Source organism: Mastigoproctus giganteus, chromosome 5, assembly GCF_048544385.1.
Source record: "Mastigoproctus giganteus isolate SK-2022 chromosome 5, ASM4854438v1, whole genome shotgun sequence".
In the NCBI taxonomy this organism is placed as follows: Eukaryota; Metazoa; Arthropoda; class Arachnida; order Uropygi; family Thelyphonidae; genus Mastigoproctus; species Mastigoproctus giganteus.
The window spans coordinates 221,468,338-221,490,791 of NC_143579.1; the positions used below are offsets into that span (position 1 = coordinate 221,468,338).

Genomic DNA, 22,454 nt, shown 5'->3' on the forward strand with positions numbered 1-22,454 from the left:
AGATATTAGGAATGCAGAATTGGAATTTGGGGAGTACAATGTGTACAGACAGGATAGTAAGGGAGGAAGAGTTATGCTGTTAATTAAGAAAAACAAAAAATCTAAGGAAGTGCATCCAATTGACATAGATGGACAGTGTAATGTTGAGTCAGTTAGGTGTGACATAAGCACTGGGAAAGCAAAAATAAGAGTAGGAGTGCATTATAGGCCTAATGACTCAAATGAGTACAACGAACAGTTGTACAGAGAAATAGTGGGCTAGTAAATCACAATGTCTTATAATGGGGAATTTTAACTTCCCAGATATTGACTGGAACTTGTGGGTTGGTCACACACTTGCAAGACTTTTGTGCATTTATTGGATGATTGTTATCTGCAGCAGCATGTTTGAGAGGCAACCAGAGAGGGTAATACTCTTGATCTGGTTATCAGCAGTGATTATTCGTGTATTAAGAATTTGCAGATAAAGGAACCACTAGGTGGCAGTGATCACAGTGTACATCAGGGGTAAAGGAAAGGGTTTTTGCTTCTTTAAAGGTGTCTGCAGTGGTCTCAGACAGTTTCTAAATTTTGTACAGTGGGACCAACTGATGATGTTACCAACAGCAAATTTTAACTGGGAAGCATTCAAGAAATTAATTGTGGACGCTACTAGACTTTTCATACTGATTAAGAAATATTGTTCAAGTTTTGGGCCTAAATGGTTGTCAAATGAACTAGTGAGACTCATGGCAGAGAAAAAAATGCATGGGATGCATATAAATTATCAGCCGACACAGTAGCCTATGGCAGATATAAGCTAGTCTGTAATCAAGTCACAAAGGAGGTTAGGCAAGTGAAGGCATATTACGAGAAATCTTTGACAAATGATGCTAAGAAAAACAGCAAGGATTCCTTTACTTATATAAACTCTAAAAGGAAGGGGATGAATCAAATTGGTCCACTTGATATTGATGGTTCGATTGTTGATGATCCTGCTCAGATTGTCCACTTGATATCGATGGTTCGACTGTTGATGGCCCTGCTCAGATAGCAAACAAATGGAATGAGTATTTTGCATCTACATTCACACATGTGGAGTTATTAAGGAAGGAAAATGCCAGAACTTTAACAAATTGTAACAGTGTGCTTAATGATTTTGTAATCATTGAGAGCAAAGTGGAGGAGAAATTGTTGAAATTAAACATAAGAAAGGCACCTGGGGTGGACGGGATCTATCCAGTTATATTAAAGGAGGCGGCAAGGGAACTAAGAAAATCCTTAGCCATAATTATGAGAGCATCCTTGGACTCAGGGGGAAGTCCCACAGACTGGAGATGTGCAAATGTATCCCCAATTCACAAAGGGGGATTGAAGGGTGATTACAGACCAGTTAGTTTAACTTCTGTTCCGAGTAAAATAATGGAGACGCTGGTTAAAGATGCCTTGCAGGATCATCTAGACAAGACTGCAGCAATAATTCAGGCACAGCATGGGTTTGTTAAGGGAAAGTCTTGTCTGACAGATTTGATTGGATACTGTGATGTGGTTACAAAGGAACTGGATGCAAAAAATAATTTTGATTTCATGTACAGTCCATTCCGGTTATTTGGGACACATCGGGACTAGTGTATTTTGTCCTGATTAAGCGAGTGTCCCAATTATCCGAAGTTTCACGTAAATAGTTAAAAATACAATGTACCCTCCCCCCCTTTTACAATTGGTTCACTATACAATCAAATCACGTTACGATGAACTCAACATAGTAAAGAACCTTCACTATACAATGTGCAGTAAGCACTGGTTATTGTGATCACGTTTGTGAATTGAATTTTTATTCTATTAAACAGCGATTCTAATTACCAAAAATAGGAGGAATATTAGCCACAGGCTATAAAAGCAAAGATATATTAAGCACAAATTTACCCTTTATTACCTTCCAATTAAAAAAATAAATGATACCTGAAAATCGGAAGAATATATGTGATAATCGGAATAATTAATATGTACTGTAATGTGTACATACGAACTAGTTACATTTCTGTTCACTGACATTTGTGGGTCAAAATTTAAAACAGTAAAAAGATAAGCAATGAATAACAAAGAACACACAAATTGCAAGTAACACAATACACACAAGTGAGAACGGAGTAACGAGTTACAAAGCTTTAAAAATAAGAATGAAGAGAAGATCTGAAAATTAATTTTTTTATATGATTGAAGATTTCATGGAAGTGTAAACACATTTCACCATAATAACCCACAGAATTCCAGCTGTCGGTATTATCGCAAATTCAGTAAGATCGAGTTTACTGTCCATTTATGATAGATTTCAATAACAGAAAAGCCCAATAAACTGGTGACTGCTAATTGTTTTATGGTTGTGATCTCTAGAATTTCGACCGAACCACATGGTACCGTCGGAGGCAATTGTAGGGTAATCTTCAGTGCTGCGGTCTCCTGCCGTGATTAAAAGGCATGCTGTCCCAATTAAGTGAAGTAAACCCTGGCTATTTTCTCGATTGGTTTCTGTTTTTTAAGATTTGCCCCAAATAACCGGAATCCACTGTACTTGGATTTCAGGAAAGCTTTTGACACTGTTGTGCATGGAAGACTACTGTACAAATTGGAGCAGAATGGTATTAAGGGTAAGTTGCTACAACGGATAAAAGGGTGTTTGAGTGGGAGAAGACAGAGTGCTAATCAATGGATTCTGCTCTTCGTGGACTAATGTTAGGCCCACTCTTGTTTTGTAAATTTATCAATGATATTGATGAAAGTATATCAGGCTTAGTGTCGAAGTTTTCAGATGATAACGAAGGTTGGCAGGGTTGTTAATGACAGTAATGGTAGTGTGCTACTGCAACAGGATCTAGAAAATTTGGGCAGCTGGGCTGAGAAGTGGCAACTGTAGTTTAACATTGACAAATGCAAACTACTGCATATGGGTAGAAGTAACCCCAGAGGAATGTATCAACTGTGTGTTACTACACTTAGGGTGGGAGTAATTGTGCAGTCAGATATGAAATTTTCTGAGCAATGCAGACAGGCTGCCAGGCAGGTCATGGGGTTTTGTCAATGATATATAGGAATTTTGCTAGCAGGGAAAAGGAGGTGATTGTCCCTCTATATAAGGCAATGGTCAGGCCACACCTTGAGTACTGCGTACAGGTCTGGAGGCCTCATTTTAGGAAGGATGTCGATTTGCTTGAGCGTGTACAGAGAAGGGCAACAAGGTTGGTGAGGGGAATGAAGGGATCCTCTTACCAAGAGAGGCTAAAGTTCTGCAAATTGCAGTGGCTGGAGACTAGGTACCTATGCGGTGATCTGATTGAGGTGTATAAGGCCTTGAATGGGTTGAGCACGCTGAATTCTGATGGGATCCTTCCACTTGTTCAGATTACAAACTTCCATTTGTTGTTGTGGAAGTTGATAGCTTAAATAAATTCAAGGAGAAACTGGACAAACTTTTAGCGGGAATGGATGTGTGAAATTGCTTTTTTTTTTTTTTTTGGCTGATGCTACATAAGTTCATGTGCTTGCTTTCTTGCATCACATGCCTCTATTACTACTACATTAGCTAGCTATTCTGAGTTTCATGTAATCTCATTAAAACAAATATTTGTTTATAGGCTTCTGTGGATATCTAGATGCTGAATGACATCCCTGGTGCTGCAAATATTTAAACTAGATGAGTAATTTGATAAACAGTTTGAGATATTTCCTCTTGGAAGTTGTTGCCCTGGCACTTCTAGGGGATTGTGCACACTCGAATTCTTTCAGGTCTGCACAATTTTTTTTATAAGGGCAATGACTGCTTTAGTGGAATGTGGACCAGAACTCTTCTTTATCATTTATTCTCTTGTGTTTAAAATTTTTTGGTATTTCAGGGCAAAGAAACAAACTGTCCATTATAACAGACTGTGAGGATAGCACTTTTCTCATTTGTTGAGTAATTTTGGGGTTATTATAAGGGCCTTCTACCTAAAACTAATGTTTTGTATATTGCTGCCTGGTGATTAGCAGTGATATCTTCTAAAAAATTTAAATTCATCATAGGAAGTTATTTTATGCTTACCTTGCACTTTAAATAAATTTTATGTTTACACTTCAAGTTTTTTTTTTAGGTATGTCAGAAGTGAAGAGGCTTGTAGTTTCCATTGTTCAGTTTCTTGGTGACCAGTTACAAAATGGAGATCTTTCTGCTGATGCAAAAGAGAGCTTAGAAGGTATGTGTGACTTGTTTTTTTTTTTTTTTTTTGTTTAATCTGAGATGTGATCTGAAAGACATCACATAGGCATTAGAACTAGTGAATAAACCAAGCACTCTCAACCAGTGGGATAAACTTATCACTCCCACCTACTAAGGAATAGTATATAAAATTACCGTATTTCCCCATGTAAAAGACGCACCTTAAATTTGGAGCCCGAAATTTGAAAAAAAATGCATTACATCAAGTTATTGAACTCAAGTTTTATTCATCATAAAATTCATACAACTCCTCATCACTGTCAAAACTCCCATCCATTAGCTTGTCCTCATCTGTGTCTGATGACGAATCACTGTCTTCATATATTGCCTCCTCCTCAGTTCCATCTATGGCATTTGAAATGCCACACTTTTTAAATGACTTGACATTAATATCAATCTTGATATTATCCCAGGATCTTTTTACCCAGGTACAAACTTCTCCTATAGTTGGTTTCTTCACTCTTCCTGATGGTGTCAAATTGTCCCCAGAAGACTTCATCCATTGGTTCCATTTGTCTCTTGTGGCAACTTTGAAGGGTTTGTTAATGCTGACAGCAAGTGGTTGGAGCTGGGATGTCAAGCCTCCAGGTATGATGGCAAGTTTTGTTTCTTGCTCTGCAGCAATCTTCTTTGTGTTTTTTGTTATGTGTGCCCTGAACTGATCAAGCACCAATAGGGTAGGTTTGCGTAAGAGCCCACTTGGTCTCCTGCTCCAAACTTTCTCAAACCAGATCTTCATCCCATCCTGATCCATCCAACCCTTGTCATGAACGTGGACACTCACTCCTCGAGGAATGTCTTCTTTTGGCATTGTTTTGCATTTGAAAATCAGCATAGGAGACAGCTTGGTTCCGTCGGCACAACAAGCTAGAACAACTGTATAATGGCTCTTTTCATGTCCACTTGTCTTCACAATTTTATAGTTTTCACCCCTTTCTTATCAACAGTTCTGTTACTTGGGACATCAAATTGAAGGGGGACTTCGTCCATATTTGTAACTGGCCCAACTCAAACTGATGTGTCTTCTGACATTGAATGACAAAACGATGAAATTCAAGGATCTTCTGCTCATAGCTTTTGGGCAAGTCTGGTGCATGTGCGCATGCTTAGTCCATTCTGTTTCATGAACCCGAAGCACCAATTGTGTCCTCCTTTGAAATCAGTAACTTCTTTTTCATCAGCAATTCTTCTTGCCTTATGCTGAACCATCTTTGTGGATACAGGAATTCCAATTGCCCTTTGCTTTTCAATCCATATCTTCAATTCCCTCTCTAAATCAGGCCATTTTGCTGACTTGCCTCTCATGGCCTTCTTCTGCCATGGCATTTTCAGTAGGGTTTCTTCTTCCCGTAGCCAGTCTCGGATTGTTTTCTCAGTTGGTGGAGGACCAAACTTACGTTCAGCAGCACGATTTCTATTCACTTTTGCAAACTGGATCACTTTTAACTTGAATCCAGCACTGTACGAAAAGTGTCTAAGAATATATAAGTTCATACACCGACCATTGAATAAAATTTAAAATTTAATATGACTACAATCTTTACACAAAAAAAAAAAAAAAAAAATATTTACAATAAACTATTACGGAATGCTAAAAACTGTAATAAAAAAAAAAAAAAAAAAGATCATTTACAATAAAATTTGCTAAAATATAAAACATTAAAAGCGCTAAAAATCTGAAGCTTTCGGGAGCGTCAGCTCCCTTCTTCATCAGTGATATAACTTCCTGCAACATCTCCTTAAGTAGCAGGCTCACGGTACCTCCACACGTGGTATTTCTCCACGTGGTTCAATCGGCACATGGTCAGAACTGGAAGCGGAAATGTCTCGGGAACGTGGCAAAGAAAATCGTTCATCCGACCTTAATATAATTGTTTCAAAGATAGGATTAATACGTATACCTCTATCTCTGTTTATTGTATTCCTACTGGATGAACTAATCCGTAAACCCTCGAGCCATTTACGCTCCCAGTATCCATGTGCACGATCCAAAATAATAGCGTCCTCCGGGGAGATTTGATGCTGCTTCTCCCAAAAATGTTCGGCCACAGCAGACTTGTTGTATTCAGCGGTTCTTATGGCATTTAAATGTTCCCCCAGACGATCCCTGAGCCGTCGTTTTGTTTCCCCCACATAACACTCCCCACAATCCGGGCATTCTATTCTATAAACCACTCCACTACTAAGATCTTTTGGTACGCGGTCTTTGACCTGAGACACAGCTGTGCACAGCCTCCGCCCAGGAAGCTGTACACAGCGTGTCCCATAACCCCGTAAAATTCTTGCTAGATGTTCAGTAAGGCCCGGATAGTAGGGGATGTATGCGGTGGCTACCGGAACGAACGACTCCCTACGTTCGGACACTCCTCTACTATATCTATCCAGGATCCTCTGGGGGTATCCGCACTTTCTAAGTTCTGTCGTGACACGATTAATTTCTTTTTCTTTATCCTCAGAAGTGGTACAGTGTGATCTTACTCTGTCAAATAAAGCTTTTGCAACACTATTCTTATATTGTCCAGCTTGTGCTGAATTGAAATGGGTGTATTGACCTCTACACATGGGTTTTTAAAAACTGATGTCTTAAGTCTAAAACCCACCCTGGAGATCAATACATCCAAAAATGACAGGGTACCACCCGTTTCCACCTCTGAGGTAAATTGTATAAATTGGGAGAAGCTATTAAGCCAGCAAACGGCATCATCCTCCCTCCCCTTCTGGACCAGGGCAAAGGTATCATCAACATATCTTCTCCAATTCCTAATAGGAAACGAACACCCACTAAAAACCCTACTTTCCAACTCCTCCATGGCCAGATTGGCCACGGTGGCACTAATGGGTGAACCCATGGCAGTACCGCGAACCTGCTTATACATAGTTCCTTGAAACAACATGGTAGTACTAGCTAGACATAATTCTACCCCGGTGCAAATGTCTTCCACACCGAGAAGTGATCTATTACCAAGGGAGGCATCCCTGGTCAATGCCATTTTTACACAATATACTGCATGACTAATAGGAATACATGTAAATAAAGATATAACGTCAAAAGAGATCATGCTCTCATCATCATTAATAGTCAAATTCCCCACAAAATTCACAAACTCTCTACTGTCCTTAACAACATATTCGGACTGCCCCACTATGGGTGCAATTAATTTAGCCAAGTACCCTGATAGCGCATAGGAAGGACTCCCTATAAATGAAACTATAGGTCTCAAGGGCACTTCTGCCTTATGAATTTTTGGCAGTCCGTAGAATCGCGGGAGTTGACTACCTGTAGTGTGTAATGACCAGTAAGTCTCCTTGGAAATCTTCTCCGTGTTCAACCAGGATTGTATCAGTTTATTGACTCGCCGTTCCAGCCCCACCAACGGGTTCCTCTGGATCACCTTATAAGTGTTATTATCTTGCAGAAGATCCAATGCCTTCTTATTATAATCTTCTGTATTCAGGACCACCGTTGATCTCCCTTTATCTGCTGGTAAAACAACTATTCCTTTGTCTCTTCTTAATTCCTCTAGAGCTCTCTTTTGACTAAGGCTGAGATTCGGGGGTGCCTTCCTCACCTGACTCAACACTGCAGCTGACTTCACCCGGATTTCATTAGCTAAAGGCTCAGGAAACTTATTAATGGCCCGTTCAATACCCATTGCTATCTCCGCAATGGGGGGTTTCGAAGACACCAGAGTGAACTTGGGGCCTAAACTAAGGACTGCCTCCTTAGCGCTTAGATTTTTAGCGCTTTTAATGTTTTATATTTTAGCAAATTTTATTGTAAATGATCTTTTTTTTTTATTACAGTTTTTAGCATTCCGTAATAGTTTATTGTAAATATTTTTTTTTTTTTTTTTTTTTGTGTAAAGATTGTAGTCATATTAAATTTTAAATTTTATTCAATGGTCGGTGTATGGATTTATATATTCTTAGACATGAGTTTTCCCGACCTCAGAGGCCTCTTTCAGGATACTGTACGAAAATCTTTTCTGAGCCATTTCTGGGCAGAACGTGGCACAATGTAACCTAATATACCGGTAACGAGTGTGAAACAATGAGCGCAAAGACAACAATCGGGAAATGCAAGTAAAAAAATCTACAACCACTGTATAAAACGCACCCAGTTTTTAGATTCCAAATTTTTCGAAAAAGGGTGCGTCTTATACATGGGGAAATACAGTAATTGTTCAAAAACTATGAAAGTTGCTATATGGGTCAGAGGAAAGAAATGTTGCATATTGCATCAGAGAACTCCAGACCAACATTAGGAAAGGTAACCCGTAACTTCAGATCTTGTGATATACACGAAAAGATTGCAGGTGGTACTTATCCATCACAAGTATTATCAGGGATGCATTTTATATGAGTATTGCTGAAAATGACCAACTGTTCCAAAGTTCTTATTTACTGTGACACTATCCATAGGTTCAAATGTAGAGTATTTGCACAGATTATACCAAACTTTATATATGGTAATGCCAAAATAGGGAAGGACCCAAGCCACATAGAAGTGGATTCCATCGATAGCCGATTGATATCAGCAAGGATCACTTCACAGACCCGAGCCAACATCATGGTACCAAAGGGCTAATGTAACTCTCCTGACCTGACCTGACTTTGAAGTGACACATCACAAATGGTTATCACTTTCATTTTGTGTGGAGTACAGTGTCTCACTGCTTCAATCTTTGTTAAAGTGACATACCAAATGATTCTTGTCGCCATTTATACAGTAGTCTCAGTGTTTGTTTCTAGTGATCAGTGTTATGCAATGTTTGCTGCAAACTTTCAAATTTGTATGTTTGTGAACACTAACTTCAAACAGTTTACCTTCAGTACTTTTAATTGTTGAAGGTAGTGCCGTGCAATATTTTCTGCAACTGTGCACCTTTGTTTATTTAGCATTATTAGTGTTAATGTGTTTGTATATGCACAAAATTGTAGTCCACCATAGTGTCATATTGGCATGATACATTGCTATCTGCCACCAGTTTGGAGAAGTTTATAACAGGGAGCTTTAACTTTCTAGATATTGATTGGAACTTGTGGTTTGTTCACTCACACAGTAGCAGATATTTTCTGGATTTATTGGATAGAGGAGAGATAACAAATGAAAGTTGATCTGATTCTCAGCAGCGACTCTTTATGCATTAGAATTCTACAAATAAAGGAAATAATAGGCGACAATGATCACAGGATATTGATGTGAGATTTACTTACTACTGTCAGGGGTAAAGGAAAGGGATTTTGCTTTTGTAAAGGTGACTACAGTGATCTTAAGAAGGTTTTAAATTCCTTTCAGTTGTACCAACTGCAAATTCTAAATGGGAATTCAGGGTGGTAATTTTAGCAGCTACTAAGCTTTTTATACCATATAAGAGGGGGGATACCTCTAGGTTTAGACCTAAATGAATGCCAGATGAATTGATGGCGTCTCCATAGCTAGGTGGGAAGGAGCAGCAGGGCGTAGCACACGCTTCTTGATTAGACCGGGGTTCGAGCCCATCACCACCAAATACGGAGGATGCAGAAAGGTCAGGGAATGACCACCGCATATCCCGGAGCAATATGGCCTTAGTTGATAATGCTCCTAAAAACAAAACAAACAAACAAAAAAAAGATGAAGTGATGAGAATAGTGGTTAAGAAAAAAATTTAGTGGGATGATTATATATTAGCAGGAGACACAGAATCCTACAGTAAGTAAAAATGAGTCTACATTCAGGTCACTGAGTGGGTTAGGCAAGCCAAGGCAGATTATGAGAAGTCTAAGAATGAAAAGAAATCATCAAATTATTCTTTACTTATTTTAACATTAATGGAATGGGATGAATGACATTCAACTAAGCATGAATGGCATAACTATTGATGATTCTGTTCTGGTTGCTGACAAACTAAATGAATATTTTGCATCTACATTCAAGTGCGAGGAAATTTTTTTAGGAATAGGCACACCACAAGAACACCAACTTATAACTGGGTGCTAAATGATTTTGTTTTAGTAACTGAGAAGAAAGTGGAAAAGAAATTGCTGAAGCTAAAAGTAAATAAGGTAATTCGACTGATGGGATCTGTCCAGTTATATTAAAAGAAGCAGCAAAAGAGGTAAGTAAACTCCCATAATTTTGAGAGCATCCTTGGGTTCAGGGGAGGTTCCTATAGTTGGACATGGCAAATGTCTCTCCTATGCACAAAGGGAAGCAGAGGGTGACATGAGCAATTATAGACCTGTACGGTTGATTTTACTGGAATGTAATTATAAGAAAATTATAGAATAGGTTTATTAAGGGGGGAATTTTCTGTGGCCAATTCTGATTAGCTACTATGATGCAGTAACAAAGGAACTGGTTGCAGACAATAATTTTGACATAGTTCTGCATGAAAGGCTCGTACAAACAGGAGCAGTGTGGCAATTGGGATAAGTTACTGTTGTGGATAAAGGGATGGTTGAGTGACAGAAACAGAGGGTAGTTATAAATGGTCATTTCTCTTTTTGGACTAAAGTTATTAGTGGAGTCTCTTGGGGTTCATTGCTGGGACCCGGTCAGGGGCGAAAGTGCATGGCATGCGTTCCTTGAGTGGACCGGGGTTCAAACCCGTGACTACTAAATACGATAAATATTTGTAATGATGATTTATTGCAAACTCTACTGACTTGGTTGTCGTGCCGGAGTATAAACAGAAAATAATAATAATAATATTTATGATATTTATTAATAATATTTACAAAGGTACATCAAGCTTATTTTCTAAGTTTGCAGTTGATATAAATGGCAGGGTGGTTAATAACAGGAATCAAGTTATCTTACTGCAGAAAGACAGAAAAATTAGAGAGAGATGTGCTGAGAAGTGGCAATTAAAGTTAAAATTGGTAAATGCAAGGTACTGCATATGGGCAGCAGTAATAACACACCAATTAGGTGTACCACATTCCAGAATAACACCCCAATTAGGTGGTACCACATTCATGTTAGTGGAGAATGAAAGAGACCTGAGGTATTGTGTAGTTTGATATGATTGTGTTCTTTAAGCTATATAGACAGGCTGTTAGAACAGCTCATTGAATTCTGTCAGTCGTATACAGGAAGTTTACTAGGGACATGGAGGTGATTATCCTATTGTATAAGGCAATGATCAGACCACACTGAATACTACATACAGGTGTGCAAGCTTCATTTTAAGAAGGATATTGATCTCTTGGTACAGGTGCAGAGAAGAGCAATCTAATTAGTCAAGAGTGCAAAGAGGTACTCTTACCACCAAAAAACTTTGGTTCTGCAAATTGCTGTGCTTAGAAACTAGGCACCTGTGAGGAGACTTGATTGAAGTGATTATGGCTTTAAATGGATGGAGTAAACAATATAATATTCTAACTCTTTCTCTGATAATGCACATAAGGGGACATGACCTTAAATCGAAAAAAGGTTTCTGCAGGGTAGATGTGCAAAAATTTGCTTTCAGTCGGAGAGTAATTGATTGTTGGAAGAAACTGCCATCTGGTATTATGGAACTGGGTAGTTTGAAAAAAATTAAGAAATCGGCATATTATTATTAGTAGAAGGGATGGTCTGATGAGGTGGGTAGTGGTTTTTTAATATATGTATATTTTTAATTTGTTGTTGCTGTGTAAGCATACTTCGTAACCTCATTTGGCACTGCTATTAATAATAAAAAGTTTGGGTTCAATTCTCAGCATGGTCTGTGCTTTTGCAGGGATGGAATATACTTAAAACTGCTAGCTTGATACACAGACTAATGCATTAACTAGATCTGCAGGCAGAGATGAAAGTAATTCTTGCACTGCTTCTATTGGATCATTCAGCAGCCTGGAAAGTAATGTGTTGGAGATTTCATGCCTTGCTGTGGGTTATCATGGATTAGGTTGGTACATGAGTTGTGTTAGACTAACTAAGAGTAAGAACAAGTGCATATATACATTAACATTTGTAGAGGTATATGATGTAAGAAAGCAAGCTTATACAGTATCAGCCAAAAAAAAAAAAAAAAAAAAGCATTTTACAAATCCATTCACTTTAAAAGTCTGTCCAGTTCTTTCTTGAATTTATTTAAGATTTATTCTACAACTGTCTTTCCTCAGTTTGAATTTATGCTCCCTCAGATCACCTCACAGATGTTTAGTCTCCAGATGCTGGAATTTGCAGAACTTAAGCTTTTTTTGGTAAGAGGACCCCTTCATTCCCCTGGCCAAGCTTGTTGCTCTTCTCTGTACTCGTTCCAGCAGCTATGTTCTTCCTAAAATGAGGCCTCCAGACCTGTACGCAATACTTAATCCTGGTAGCATAGTGAATAAATTTTTTCACTTGCTGATTAAGTCATTAAGTCAGCCATTGTAGGGATATCAGAGAGACAGTGTCACTTGGACATAAGAAATACAGAATTTGAATTTGGGGAGTACCACATGTGCAGAAAAGACAGTGTATAGTGTTATAGGTGTTGTGGCCTGGGGAGGGGGGGTCCCCATCATCTTTTGTGATGCAAAACAGACTTTGTAAAGGCCTGAAAGTAGTTACATAGCGTAATGTTGGCGTGTGTTGGGCTGTTCATTTTGCCTCTTTGTCATTGTGCCCTTGGAAGACAAAGGTCCACCTGTGTGCAGAAAGGATAGACAGGAGAGGAGGTGGGGAGGGATTAGTCTTTTAGCTAAGAAGCATATTAAATCTAAGTGCATCCAGTCGACATGGATGGGCAGTGAACTATTCAGTCAATTTAGTGGCATAAGCAGTAGTAAAATGAAAATGAGAGGAAGGAAAGTGTTATAGGCCTAATGGCTGTGATGAATATAATGAACAACAATACAGAGAAATAGTGGATCAGTAAATCAGATTGTCTTTTAATGGGTGATTTTAACTTTCCAGATATTGACTGGAACTTATGGGTTGGTCATTTACACACTAGCAAGTCTTTTGTGTAGGCAGGTATATGCGCTGATGAACAAATGAGATGTGTTAGAGAGGCAATGAGAGGAAGCAATACTCTTGATCTGATTATCAGTAGCAGTTTTTCATGCTTTAAGCAGGTAACAGACCTTTGGGTGGCAGTGGTCACCGTGTACTGATGTGGGATTTTCTTTTAAATATAAATACTGTCAAGGGTAAAGGGTTGGTTGATTCATGTTTTATGGCACATTGACAGCTGGATAAAGGGAAGGGCTTTTGCTTTCAGGATGACGACAGTAGTCTTAGACAGTTTTTAAATTCTATGCAGTGGGACTAACTGATGATAATGTTAGCAGCAGCAAATTCTAAATGGTAAGCATTCATGGAAATAATCTTAGAAGCTACTAGGCTTTTCATACCAACTAAGAAATACTGTTCAGGGCTTAGACCTTGAACAAATGATGTGTGTGTGTGGCAGAGAAGAAAATTGCATGGGATGCATTTAAATATCTAGTGATACAGAAGAAGCCTATGATAGATGTAAACTTGGTCTGTAATCAGCTCAAAAAGGTTTGATAAGCTAAAGCAGATTACGAGAAGTTTCTAGCAAAGAAAATCAGTGAATAATTCTTTACTTATTAACAGTAGAGGGAAGGGGTTGAATTACATTAGTCCCCCCCCCCCCCCTTTATCAGCATTTTAACTGTTGATCCTACTTGGGTTCCTGTCAAAATGAATATTTATTTTGGATCCACATTCACACATGAGGAACGTTTAGAGGTAGGGATGACAGAAGTTTATCAAACTCTTAACAGGGAGCTAAATAGGGGCTCACATCTGGTGAGGCACATCCAGGGTCCTGAGCTGGATATCATCATTCTTCTCTTCTTTGTGATTCCCTTCTACTTCTCTCTCTCTCTCTCTCTCTCTCTCTCTCTCTGTAACTTGGAAATTTTTTTTTTAACTGGTGCAGCATAAGCCTCACCTCAGGCTTCCTTGCACTATATGGCTAGTAATAATAATAAAATGATTTTGTGATACCTGAGAGGGAAGTGAAAGAGATTGTTGAAACTTAACATAAAAAAAGCACCTGGAGTGGATGTGATCTATCCAATACGGGGAGGCCTCTATGGACTGGTGATGTGCAAATGTATCCCCAATTCACAAGGGGGAATCAAAAGGTGACACAAACAATTAGAGACCCATTAGCTAAACTTCTGTTCCAGGGAAAATAATGGAACTACTGGTTAAAGAAGCAATGCAAGACCATTAAAACAGGAATATAATAATACTGCAGTCACAGCATGGATTTGTTAAGGGTTGATCTTGTCTGACCAATCTGATTGAATATTATGATGAGATACTGAAGTAACTGGATGCAGAATTTTGCTATCATATAATTAGATTTCAGGAAAGTTTTTTTAAGCAGTATAGCATTAAAGGCAAGTTACTGTTATGTATAAAAGGATATTAAATAAAGTTAAATAATAATACTAAATAACAAGGAAGCGGTATAGAAAAAGGAAGCAATGCAAGTTAGGGGAGGGAAAAGAAGTTAAAAATATAGAGGCGAAGATAGTGAGAATAAGAAAAGTGAGAATGTTCGAATCACCCTCGTATTACACTAATAGTTCAACGGATGGAAAAACAAAGAGCAGAAAGTAGAAATATGTAAAGAGAAGGAAAAGAGTTTAAAGGATACTAGGCAAGCTGGGTGTGTAAGTACCTTCTCTTTACATCTTTCTACTTTCTGCTCTTTGTTTTTCTGTCCGTTGAACTATTAGTGTAATACGAGGGTGATTCGGACATTCTCACTTTTCTTAGTCTTACTAACTTCACCTCTATATTTTTAACTTCTTTTCCCTCCCCTACCTTGCATTGCTTCCTTTTTCTATACCGCTTCCTTGTTATTTATTATTATTATTATTTAACTTACATACTTTCGATTTAAACTTACGTTCTTACACACTTTCTACTCAATTTATTAAACTAAACACACTGCGTTTGTGTTCTTACATACTATCGACTCAATTTATTAATCTAAATACACTGCATTGGGCTACCTCGCTCATGTTTCTGGAGATTAAAAAAAAAAAAATTAAAATTTTTTTATCTATTTCATTTTAATAGCTTCTCCATCAGCATGAGTTTGCATAGAAACACAGTGTTTGGTACATGATCAGGTATAGCCCCCTGATGAAATACCTGATCTATGTACCAATTTTTAATTTTTTAATATTTTTATAATTTTTTTAAATTTTTAATTCTTTAATTTTTATTTTTGAATTTTATAATCTTTATCACTATTACCCTTCCCTCTTTTTCTTTCAGCTTTTGTACATATGATTAGCCTGTTAATTCGGCATTAATTCAGACTTAATTCTACTTAATGATTTTTTTTTTTATAGGTTCTTAACATTCTTTCTCTCTTTTTTCTCTTCAACTAGGCTTGGCATTTTGTGATTAATAACTTCTCCATCTATATTTATTTTTATTTTAATTTTATTTTACTTTCATTTGTGACACTTATTTATATACATGTATCCTGTTTTGCTGCTTAGCGCATTCAGGTACATGTACTGTTTTTCTTTTTTTTTTTTTTTTTTTTTTCCTTCCACTTCTTCGTTTTCATATTTCATATATATATTTATATTTGAGTAATATGGAAAGAAAGTTAATAAATTGTATCAAGCTGTAACTAATACTTATGGGCCAATGTAGTTGCTAGAGCAATTATGCATTACGACCATAATGTATGTTATGTACATAGGATATGCTTTGCTTTCTTGGTGCCTTACGGCTTAGAAAACTTGTACCCATCGGCCTGCAAATTATAGTGTATCATTTATTTTATTTTATTTTATTTCATCTTATCTTATCTTATAATCACACTGTATATACTTAAGTTCACGCTAAGGTGACATACAAATTCAGCTCAAGGTCCTACTATAGAAACGGTTTGCGATCCCGGGCATACCCGAGCTACAACTTATCTCTTGTATTGTCTTTAAGCTGTCCTACACTCTTTGTTCTTATTTCTCCGAAATTATTAGGGTAATCCGAGGATGTTGGAGAAACTATTTCTTATCTGTACTACTATATTTTTGCCTTTATGGAGTTCAGGTTCTATTATTCCTACTCTATTAGTTTTTATTTTTCTTACTATCTGCATGTTTCTCTTTGCGTTAACTTTAATTAATTGATTAATTTTTTTTTATTTTTACTATATTCATCACATAGGGGTCACCAGATATATATTAACTCACTAGAGGGATTATTATTTCATAATGACTAGTTGTTACACTGTCCTGGATACAGTAGCTATGCCTTATACTTTGCATTTGTTCTTATTTTAATTATTAAATTGCATTCTCTGTCGGGTCAACGATGATCAATATATGCTTACATTTATAATATCTTTCTTTTGATTCTAAAAAAAATTTTAACTATCTTTAATTGGTTTAGATTCAAATTACTTAATTTACTTAATCTCGGAATTTTTATATATCTTAGCAGATATTGATCATTACAGAAACAGAGAACTCCTTGTCATTTTTTGCCTTGGGTGGTTGGCCCCAGTTGAAGTTGTCTAGATTATGGGTAGACAATGATAAGTTTTATGTGTATATATATATATTTTTTTTTTATATATATATATTTATATTCCTTGCGTTTCTTTAAATCCAGCTTGATATTGTCTGCTTGAATTAACTTCTATATTATTATCTTCAGTATTATATATTATACAAAATATTTTATTTATATATATATATATATACACACACACACACACACACACACACACACACACACACACACACACACACACACACACACACACACTAAATTAAATGTGTTATATTTTAATTTAGTATATTATAAGCAACATGTAGTGGATTGTGCTTTTTTTTTTTTTTTTCACTCACACTCATTCATCTTTTTCTCACAAACCAGGGAGGGATGCAATGATGTGTAGTGTAAATTTAAATACTAATTAAACTAGGTTTAGTGTCTACTTAACTGTAGCATTTATGGTTTGTGTTATTTTTCTCACACACACATACACTTTCATTCATTCTTCTGGCTTTCATTTCATTTATTTAACTCTTGCTTTCTGCACTGCACTCTCTGGACACTTCAACTTATTGTTGTTGTGGTGCAGGCCTATCTGCATGTTTTTTGCAGGTCAGAGAAGAATGCAGTGATAGCGTTTGTGTTAGTAAATGTTTGTTAGTACAGCAGACTTTCAATTAACCGGGACACTTCAAGACTCCAAATTTAAAAAAATAATAATAAATAGAAAAAAAAAATAATCAACCAGAAATCAAAAAATTCAAGTAATAACTAGAATAGGTATTTTGCAAGTTGTAAATAAGCAACAAACGGCATTATAAGTCTTCAATCCCCACTGTGTTCACAGCCGCCGCTCAAAAAAAATAGACAAGAAAAAAAAAAGAGAGAGACCAAATGTTTAGTTTGTTTTAGTGCATCCCGTCGATTGTTGTGTTCCGTTGCAGCGCGAAAGGACCAATTTTTTTTCGTTATTTATGTCAGGGATGTCGGAATTTTTTTTATAGTAAATTTTTTTGTTTAGAAATCGCGAAAATGATGGGCAAATGCAAAAGAGTTGTTTTCAGTTAAACAAAAACTTGAAATTATTCAATTTTTTGTTTAACTTGAAGTTTGAAAACGGTGCATCTGTTAAATCTCTAAGGAATCATTATAATAAGGATGTATCAAAATGGCCAAACATTAACAAGTATCGTGCAGAATTCAGATTTGTCAATAATAATATAGTTACTTAAAACTTGACAAAGTAAGAAGTCCTGGAACGTATCTATTACGTATGTCGGGAACTTTTGTATTTTTGGATTAACCGGGAAATCGAGAGTCTACTGTATATATTTTAATGTTTGTTAGTATAAATACAAAGTACTGTATTTGGGTGGTTGTAATCTCAGATTAACACATTAGCATTAGCAGAAACACATGATGCAAGAAAGCAAGCTTATACAGCATCAGCCAAAAAAAAAAAAAATCCCATTTCATACATCCATTTGCTCTAAAAGTTTATATATTTCTTCATTGAATTTATTTAAGCTATCTTAACAGGCAGCTAATCAAGACCCAACTTTCACAACGACAGAATGTTTGTTCCAACAATCAACTATCCAATGGCTAAAGACAAATTTCCACACATCTGTTCTACAACTGTCTTTCCTCAGTTTGAATTTATGACCCCTCAGGTTTGTAACCTGAGCAAGAGGAAGAATCTCATCAGCATTGAGCCTGCTCAACCCATTCAAGGTCATACACCTCAATCAGATCACCTCACAGGTACCTAGTCTTCAGATGCTGCAATTTTCTTGGAAAAAGAACCCCTTCATTTGCCTCACCAATCTTGTTGCCCTTCTATGTACTCATTTTAGTAACTACATTCTTCCTAAAATGAGGCCTCCAGACCTGAACACAGCACTCAAGGCATGGCCTGACCATTGCATTATACCAGTGGTTCCCAACCTTTTTTTACTCGTGAACCCCTTTCAACGTAATATTTTTTATCGCCAAGCCCTTTCAACATAATATTTTTAATGCAAAACGCTAAGCCTATATTCTCTGAAATCATATAATTTTTCTGATTTTGATTATAAAATATTTCCAGTACTACTTTTTTATAAGCGAAATTGTGTAATAATAAAAATTATTGTTAAGTATTATTTATACTTTGTAAAGTAGTGATTATTCAGTCCAAACTAGATTTCCAATAGGCTAAGAGTAGAAAACTTGCTTCTTGTCCAGTGCCTCCATAGCCGGGTGGGCAGGAGCAGCAGTGCGTAGCACATGCTTCTTGATTAGACCACGGTTCGAGCCCGTAACCACCAAATACAGAGGATGTGGAAAGGTCAGGGAATGACCACCGCATATCCCCGGAGCAATATGGCCTTAGTTGCTAATGCTCCTAAAAACCAAATAACAAACAAACAAACAAGCTTCTTGTCCAAATGGTAGCCAAGCATTCTGGTCTCTTGCCAAACCTATTGGCAGCAATTTTTGCTCATCTCTGTCAAAACCATATAGTTCTGTTGCCACATCAGCCAAAGATAAAGTTGACCTGGTAGCATCCTATTTTTCTTCCAACTGATATATTGATGATCTTGGTAAATCACCTCAAACCATTCCCAGTGTACTCCATTCAATACCTCCTTTGGTCTTCCCTCAAAAGGATATCAGAACGATTTTGGATGAATCTGATGATAAGAAAGCTCCAGGTCCTGATGGTATTTCTCCACTTATTCTCAAAACCTGTGCCCCTGAACCTACTCCTGTTTTGTGTCGTCTTTTTTCACTTTCTTATTCCAAAGGTGTTTTTCCTTCTTGGAAATTTGCTCGTATCTAGCCAGTTCCTAAAAACGGTGACAAATCCCTTCCATCTAATTATCGTTCCATTGCCATTACTTCTACTCTTTCTAATGTAATGGAGAAATCAATTAACCATCAACTCTTAAACCATGTGGAAATCTTTCATCTGATCAGCAATTGCCAATATAGATTCCGTCAGTGTCATTCCACTGGTGATATTCTGGCTTACACTGCCCTACCATTAATATCTGGACACCCCTCCATCATATCCCCGGAGCAATATGGCCTTAGTTGCTAATGCTCCTAAAAAACCAAATAACAACAACACCCCCTCCATGGATGGGGAAACAGGTCCCATGCATGTAAATCGTCACCGATCGTCACCTATAAATATGCGCACTGGGCTTCAAACAGACAATTGCAAAAGTGGGCATGCAAAATGATTTGATCACTTCATTAAATTCTAGATGCTGATTAACATGGTGTAAGGAGCGCAAATCTTGGGCTGTAGAGCAGTGGAAAACATTATCGACAGACGAGTCAAGGTTCACACTCTACTAGTCTGATAGCCATTCTGGGTGTGGTGAATGCCAAACAAACATTTATGCACTTCCAACCTTTAGCAATACTCAAGGGAAGGCCCATACCTGTATCAGCAAGACAGTGCGCCATGCCATACTGCTCGAGTCATAACAGAGTGGCTTGAGGGATGGGTGTGGAAAAGTTGGATTGGCCAGGCAGAGTCTTGATCTGAACCCTATTGAGCATCTTTGGAATGTATCAGATCATAGGGTACGTGCACGTCGAGATCGCCCAAAGAACAAGACCGAACTGGTGGCTGCGTTAAAGGCCGAGTGGAGGAACATATCACCTGACATTTATAAAAAGCTGGTTGAGAGTATGCTGCAAAGATTTCAGAGGCCATCATAAAAGCAAAAGGTTTCAGCACAAAATATTAAATGATACAATAAAAGATCTTTTTTTGTCCTAAGGCTGGTGTCTGGATATTAATGGTAGGGCAGTATATGTTACCCACATATGGACATAGTTAATGGAAAAGTTTGGTGAAATTCAAGCCATTGCTCTTGACTTTTCAGAGGCTTTTGATTGTGTTTGGCATAAAGGCCTTTTAAATAAGCTTCCATCCTTTGGCTTGCTACTGTTCTTTGCAAAAACTGCAGTTAGTGATGGCAGATAGCTCTCTGTCTTTTGATTTCTCCATTAATGCTGGTGATCCCCAACATTCAGTTCTTTCTCCCACTCTTTTCCTGTTGTATATATTAATGATCTTCTTCCATTGACCAGAAATCCTATCCATAGTTTTGCTGACAGTAGCATATTGCATTTCACCTTCCAGTTTGTAAAACCTTGCCCTGCTAAAACAGCTTCAACTTCTCGAGTGTCCACTGCAAAATCCTTAAATGCTAATCTCCAGTGGGGCCCCTCGACGTGGGCACCTGTACGTGGTGAGGGGACCTCCCAGTGATGCTGCTGGACTTCCAGACTAGCATCACTGGGATCCAACGCCCACAGCCCAGGTTCCAGGCTTACATCAATGGAATCCGGCATGTTTGCCGTGCGCTGCGACCCGTGGAAATTCGGAAAGGGGGATCCTGGTGGTTGAGGGGCCCAGCTTCAATACACCACTTTGGCCCCTGCTTCGACAAGACGGGTGGTCCTGGAAGGCCCGGCTAGGATCAATCGGCTAGTAGGCTCGCCTGCGAGGGTCAACCGTGTCAATGCCACGCCCCTACCCTCATGGTCCGAGGGACAGGATTCAGGCTGGCGGCGGTGCGGGTATAGTGTCTGGGTAGCCCTGGCATCCCACTCCCGAGCGCATTTATTGCATGCCGGGTAGTGGGCGTCCCTTTGGGCTCCGTGGTGGGTGGGGAGCCCGGGCACTGAATAAATAAAAAATCTCTATGAATCCTGATAAACTTACTCCTTCAGGGGCCCCAACCCGGTCCCTATCTGAAAATTTAGACAGTGAAGCAGATAGCATTATTGCTAAAAAGAGGCAGCGAACCGAATTACCATCAGGGCCAGTCCCAAGGTTCTTAATCATGCATTCAACCAATGAGACACCGATTGGTAAAATGTCGTCCTTTTTTATTCAAAAAGGGTTAGATGGGTTAGCAGGTTCTCCCAAATCAGTTAAGAGGCTCCGTTCTGGAGACCTTTTAATTGAAACTAAAAATGACAGGCAATCTGAACATCTCCTCTGAACAACATCAATTGGAGGAATCCCTATAACAGTGACACCACACAGAACACTCAATTCATCGAGAGGTGTCATTTCGGAGTGGGACCTTCTCGACGTAACCGAGGAGGAAATCTGCTCCGAATTAAAACCACAGGGAGTCATTGCCGTCAAGAGAATCACTGCGCGAAGGGATGGAAAAATTGTTAAAACCAGGAGTGTTATCCTGACTTTTAACTCTCCTAAACCTCCTGATGAGATTAAAGCTGGATACATCAACTGTTCAGTGCGTCCATACGTTCCGAACCATTTACGGTGTTTTAAATGCCAGATGTATGGACATTCTCAAATGGCCTGCCGTGGAGTCCTGGCATGCGCTCGATGCGGTGCAAAGGACCACGAAACAACAGCATGTTCAGCCGTAAAACCCACCTGTAGTAACTGTGAAGGCGAACACCCGGCCTATTCACGAGCATGCCAGAGGTGGAAAGAAGAAAAAGAAATTCAACGGCTGAAGGCAGAGCTAAATATATCCTACCAGGAGGCAAGGAAATCGGTCAAACCCCTGAATATCAACAAACCTACCTACGCCCAGAAGGTAGCAGGGAGATGTTCCGTCGGAACTCAGACGGACATGACCATTCCTCCAAAGGAGTCTTTCACTCCCATCGCGCGTTATCTCTCAAGTTCACAAAAACCTGCACAGAAGGACCAATCAGCTGCCACTCCTATATCGGTACCTCCTAATGCTCCACAAGCAACAAAGATAA

At 38.3% G+C, this 22,454-nt stretch overlaps 1 protein-coding gene across 4 annotated transcripts in view; it reads left to right on the top strand.

The window, feature by feature from the left end:
* LOC150086127 (small glutamine-rich tetratricopeptide repeat-containing protein beta-like) overlaps window positions 1–22,454 on the top strand; it is a 376,857-nt gene that overhangs the window by 19,935 nt on the left and 334,468 nt on the right. For all 4 annotated transcript variants that reach the window (XM_090374421.1, XM_090374422.1, XM_090374424.1 and 1 more), the window contains exon 2: window positions 4,107–4,208. In XM_090374421.1, the coding sequence (XP_090230547.1) occupies window positions 4,109–4,208 (100 nt within the window). In that variant the 5' untranslated portion in view covers window positions 4,107–4,108. The remainder of the gene's footprint in view (window positions 1–4,106; window positions 4,209–22,454) is intronic.